Source organism: Sturnira hondurensis, unplaced genomic scaffold, assembly GCF_014824575.4.
Source record: "Sturnira hondurensis isolate 20B ecotype Veracruz unplaced genomic scaffold, ASM1482457v3 Scaffold0005053, whole genome shotgun sequence".
Lineage (NCBI taxonomy): Eukaryota > Metazoa > Chordata > Mammalia > Chiroptera > Phyllostomidae > Sturnira > Sturnira hondurensis.
This window is the reverse complement of record NW_028077684.1, coordinates 14,403-20,600: the sequence shown is the minus strand read 5'-3', so window position 1 is coordinate 20,600 and position 6,198 is coordinate 14,403. Positions and strand designations below refer to the sequence as shown.

The window sequence follows — 6,198 nt, the reverse complement described above, 5'->3', positions numbered from 1 at the left end:
AGGGCTGAGACTGATGGTGCAGAGAACACCTGTAGATGTCTCCAAGAAGGGCAGGCAAGAGTCTCCTGGGAAGGGGTCCTTTGTTCTTAAACCCACCTGTCCTTTTCTGTCTTGCAGGCTCTGTGTCCTCCTATGAGGTGACACAGCCGTCCTCTGTGTCGGTGCAGCTTGGATAGATGGCCAGAATCACCTGTGTGGGAGACAGCATTGGAAGTAAATATAGTTCCTGGCACCAGCAGAAGCCCGGCCAGGCCCCTGTAACGGCCATCTACAGTGATAGCAACCGGCCCTCAGGGATCCCTGACCAATTCTCCAGCTCCAACTCAGGGAACACAGCCACCCTGACCATCAGCGGGGCCCAGGCCCAGGACGAGGCTGACTATTACTGTGGAGCAGGGGATGGTAGTACTAATACTCACGGTGACACAGGCAGACAGGGAAGTGAGACATAAACCTCAGCCTGAGTCACACTGTCTTCAGGCCCCGTGAGGACTTCAGACAAAGTCCTGAGCAGCTTTGGCCCCGGTCCCATTTCTCAGGTGTCTGAGTATCCCCTCTTCCCAGCCTCAGGCAGCTGTGCAGAGGGTGGGTCAGGAGTGGATTCACGGGGGCAGGACCAGGCTGGCCTGCTCTGTCTGGGCCACTGACTCAATTCTGAAAAGAGGGCCTAACATAATAGCAGACTGCCTGAACCTGTGTTCAGGAGTAACAGTGTTTGAATTTCTGCATCCTGATGACTGGACGGCTCCTTGATGAAGTGGTCTGGATTCATGCCCAGAACTGCCAGCTCAGCTGAGCTTCGCAGGCCCCAAGCACCGTGGCCGCCCAGGACTCTGAATAGAGCCATCCAGTTACTGCACACCCAGCACCTCTGCTGGAGCCCAGGTGACCACCGCTGTGCCCTCACCAGGAAGTGACCACGGGGCACCAAATTGCCAGACTCAGGGTCATTCCTCTCCCTGAGTGTGAGTCAGCCCTATGACCACCTGATGCCAAGATCCAGACCCTGCCTCAGGTCATAAGGACCCAGCAGCTGTCAGCTGAGTCCCCCACTGTCACCACTTTGCAGTTCCCAGGTCCTGCCTCTGATCTTCCATGCAGAAAGATCCCTGACACCCCCCCTGAGTGAGGTTCTCCTTGTCAGAGGGATTCTCCAGGGCCCCAGAGAGGAAATAACAGCCCAGGGGAGCATGTAGGGGAGGAGAGGGCCTCAGAGAGAGAACACTCTGGGTGCTTGCAAATATTCCCTCCAGACTGGTGAGCCCACGTGGGAGAAAACCAGCTGAGGCTGAGGAGGAAGCCACCCAAAAACACAGGAGGGGATAGTCACAGGTCAGCACACCAGCCTGCAGTGCTTGTGCCCAGTCAGGGGAAGCTCCCAGTTCAGGCATCAGGTGGAAAAGTCAGGGGACCTATGTCCCACAGCGGGAAACTTAGTCCCAACCAAGGTCTGCTCTGGTGGCATCTCAGAAAGTGTCAGTGAGAGCAGGTGGACACAGGACGGACCTGTGACCAGGAAGACACTGAACCCCAACTGGGAATCCCCGACACTGGGGGACACACACATGTTCCAGATCCTATAGGGACCATTCACAATGCCTGACACCCTGGCAGACTTTTTTGTGAAGAATCAGGAAAACAGGACTGTTATGAATGTAAAACCATTTTATCCAAAAGGGCCCTGTAATTGCCCAGATGACACAGTTTGTGGACTGGGACACAGAAACTGTGACTGTGACATTATTTCCTCCAATCATAAGGGAGAATGAATGATTTGACACAGCAAGGGAAGACTCAGAGGCCAAAGATCAAAATTGGAAACCTGGGAATAAGAGCTGTAATATTCGGAATTAAAATGCATGGGATGATATAGTCAGTTAACTATTCAAAAGAGAGCAGAAAATAATAAAGACCAAGGATAGAAAAGGAACCCACCTTTTCTCCAAACTCCCCCCATGTGGCTGTTTGTAAAATACTTTTCTCCACGACACCACGGGGTCTAACACTTGAGTGTAGCTCAGTCTGAGAGGGCAGGACATTTCAATACCAATATCCCAATGGCCTAGGAAGCAGTTGGGGACACAGCAGGAGGAAGTGAGTCTCCGTGGTGACTGAAAACAGTGCACACAGGTCCCCTGGGACAGAGTAAAATGCAGGTGCACCTGCAGCAGGTCATGGAGGGATCGGAAACCTGCTTGTGTGACCGTCCTCTCCGGGGACCACACTGGGAGGGGTTCGGTGCTGTCCACTTGCCATCACAGCTCAGTGACAGTCACCAGAGGAAGGTACCGTCTGTGCTGCACAGAGACCTGCTCTCCCTCATGAAATTTCAATCTCCCTCATGAAAAAAAATATGAAATTTCAGAGATGACGCAATAGTTATCCATGGATTTTAAGAAAATGTGTACTCCATTTGTTCCGGGGTGTAGGAGAATGACTGGACGAGGTAATTGCAGACAAGGAGGACAAGAATCACAGCCAAGTCCCTACACAGATGTGGAAACTACAGTGTCCGAGACACAATGACCCTTGATGTGACTGACAACAGGTTCATCACCGCAGAGGAAAAGGAGTGACAGATGATGTGGAGGAGAAACTAGAGAAAGGACGTGACACACAGACACAAAACCTCATTGAATAAACATGCACAGAAGCATCAGTGTGCTGGAGAGGACTGAGGGAGTGTCATATGAATAAGATTTCAATCTTTAAAGCAGAAAAGGGTTGGTGGAATGTATAAAAATTATTTGAGGAAATACTGGCCAAAAATGTTCACATGTTATTCTCCATGAAGGAATGTATCTTCCTAACTCACAAGCACAGATGGTGTTTTGAAGGTGAAATCTCCCAGGATGACACTCACAAGTGACCTCCCAGGTGGTCAGGAGACCCATGTCACAGGTGTGAGCACTGGCCTGCAAGAGTGGCCAGCCGGCCGCATGAGGGACCTGAGGTGTAAGTATGAGGAGTGGACACCCAGGGTGGGAAGGGCAGAAAGGAGCTGTGTGGTCCCCTCAGCTGGGGACAACGGGGGGCGTGACTCAGACCCCAGACCCTGGTCCCCTCTCCATTGTCTCTCAGATCAAACTCTGAGGAATGAGTCAGGGGTCTGTCTGTCTGTGCACATGAGTCACCTCAGGGCTGCCCTGTGCCCTCCAAGCTCAAGGCCTCAGCATTTTGCAAGTGAACTCATTTCACTGCACCCTCAGCACCACCAGGGTGACAACTCATGTATTTATTTGGGAGAGCAGGTAAAAACTGATGTCTTGAAAATATAAAATTTCACTGTTTTGTAAAATTAAAAGGCTTCTCTCCTGACACTGACGCTTGTTGAAACTCAATTGCTCTGACCACCTGAGAAAACAACCCTGACATAAACTGTTAGAGACCCAGCCTGACGTGAACCCTGTCCACTCACCTGGTGCTCAGTGCCCAGTGACATGGGACCCTGTGCCTTCTGCCATGGAGGGAGCTGCGGGAGGGTCCCCGAGTTTCGAACACACAGTTCCACGTGTCACTGGGAAGCTCAGGTGACAACACATGAGCACCCGAGCGCTCTTCACAGCAGAATCCAGGGGAACAGCACCCTGGGAACAGAAAAGAGAGTGGTGACAGGGGTCCTGGGGTGGGGCAACAGGGACATAGGGCCCAGAACGGGGCAGGGCAAGCAGAGGACCTAACGCTCATGCTCTGGGTTGGCCTCCTGGATATAAGTCTTGATTCCTCATCACTGTCTGGGGGGCTCTGGGACAATCACAACCTCTCAATGACAGCCCCCAGCTCATGAGACAGGAGGAGGGGCTGGGCCTTCAGCACAAGGATGACATGGGGTTATTCTGATGTCAGGTTATTTGACGTCAGGTGAGAGGTGCATATGAAACACTCACCAAGGTTAACCATCCTTTAAGTTCTTAGAAATATCCATCTGATGAACTAGCTACATATGTAGGATGATTACATCCTGTGGACAGCAGGGGGCACTGTGGATTCTTGATTGAGAAACTTTTAGGTTAGGTGCCCTTGGCTGTGTTCAAGTGCAAAGGGCATGACTGGAATTCCTTTGAAGACAGATCTATTGTGTAAAATCAATTCTTAACAATGAAACCAACACCTGGACCTTTATCTGATCTCAGGAAATTACCAGCAGGAGGCTGTTAGGCTCAGGGATCAGACTCCAGCTGAGACAGACAAGCTGAGCAACAGTGAACAGATTTGCATTCATGCTCCTCCCTCTTGAGCTGCCAGGACAGAGGATAAGGCAGGGGCTTGGAGAGGCCAGTGCCAACTGGGCAGCCTCAGGGCAGAGCTCCTGGAAGCCAATCCCACCATGGACCGGGCTCCCCTCTACCTCCTGCCCCTGGTTTTCTCCACAGGTCAGTGCATCCCTGGACACATAGGGAGCCAGCTTCCCTCCAGGCACAGTTCCACTGGGCATTTATCCAGTCTGGGTGCATTGGGCATCATCCCTGTGTTTTGTGTTTGCAGGTCTCTGTGCTTTGCCTGTGCTGACCCAGCCCCCGTCTGCTTCTGCCTCCCTGGGAGCCTCAGCCAAGCTCACCTGCACCCTCAGCAGTGAGCACAGCAGCTACGACATTGCATGGTATCAGCAGCAGCCAGGGAAGGCCCCTCGGTATTTGATGCCTGTTTTCAGTGACAGAAGCCACAGGAAGGGGGATGGGGTCCCAGACCGGTTCTTGGGCTCTAGCTCTGGGGCCGACCGCTACCTGACCATCTCCAACCTCCAGTCTGAGGACGAGGCTAACTATTACTGTCACGCATGGAGCAGCAGTGTTGATGCCACAGTGACACAGGCCAATGGGGAGGTGAGACAAAAACCACCTTCCCCATCTGTGTCACACTCCCTTTTGACACAAATAGGACCAGAGACAAAGCCATGAGCAGGTCTGGCCCAGGTCCCCAGACCTCAGATCCTCAGGTGGCTGCCTCCTCAGCCTCAGGCAGCTGTGCAAAGGGTGGGACAGCAGTGGATTTGGGCTCTCAGGAGAGGACTGACCTGCTGCTTCCAAGGCCTACGTGTGAGTTACAGACAAAAGCATAAGTAGAAAAACACACAGACCAGGACACACATCCCATGGTAATGGACCCTAATTATCTTTGTAATGGTAACTGGGCCTCTCATGATCACCTCTCCTGGATTTATTCCCAGAACTACCCAGCTCACCCAAGCTCAGCTAGCCCTGGGATGTCCTAGAAGCCTGGGTTCTGAACACAGCAAACCAGTACAGGGGATGCTACGGATCCCCCTGCATCAACTCCTCAGGAACCACCCATCCTCCCTCCGCCTCCCCTGTGCTGGGTCCTGTCAGCTCACAGCAGTGCCCTCACAGGGAAGTGCTCCTGGTGGGGAGGAAGGACCTCTTAAGGTCCTGCCACTCTCAGATGGTGGCTCAGGGTCACAATGACCTTACAGGACCTCCTGTCTGAGTCCTCAATTCTCACCACATGGCGGGTCCCCACTCTTGCCCCTTACATTTTCTCCAAAAAGATCACCCCTAACCCTCCTGCATGCTGTTCTCCATCCCCCCTGTGCCCCCAGGGAACTCACTGCCTGTGTTAGAGAATCTGATGACCACGCTTCATGAGGAAACCCCATGAGGCCAAGGAGAGTCATGCAGAGACCCCAGAGACCACTGGCGGAGCTGTCACACGCAATCAGAAGTCACACTTGTCCTGTACACGGAGAAGACAAGTCCCAATCAGGACACCAGAGGGACCTGTCAGAAGAACTGGGCCCGGAAGTGGGAAATTAGCCCCTGACTCCTCACTGCTGTGGTCCCACCTACAGACGTGTGAGCCCAACTGATGAAGGATCGCACTGTTTGCATGAACTCGAATGAATCTGCAATAACCTAGAACCGCAGACAAAATGTGCATATAAATACAGGTATTGTTCACCAACAAGGACATAGTCACCAAGTCTGGTGTTGCATGAATATTCCTGATTGGAAGCAAGAAAATACCAGCTGTGATAAGCAACAAAACCAACCAACTGTCCTGGCCATGAAATCTCACAGATGATTGCATAGGTGGTCAAGGATTTTAAGAAAACATATGTCCCATCCCCTCCGGTGTGTAGAAGAATTCTTGAACACAGTAACTACAATCTAGGAAGACAAAAACCACAGGCAAGTCAATACACAGACGTGGGAACCACAGAGTCTGAGACACAGTGACCCT

At 52.2% G+C, this 6,198-nt stretch overlaps 1 gene segment (V, D, J or C); it reads left to right on the top strand.

Moving 5' to 3' along the window:
- Nucleotides 1–4,301: 4,301 nt before the first annotated feature.
- LOC118987139 (immunoglobulin lambda variable 4-3-like) lies at nt 4,302–4,982 on the top strand. The segment is given in 2 exon segments: nt 4,302–4,373; nt 4,486–4,982. Coding segments are annotated over 2 exon segments (459 nt in total).
- Nucleotides 4,983–6,198: the final 1,216 nt, after the last annotated feature.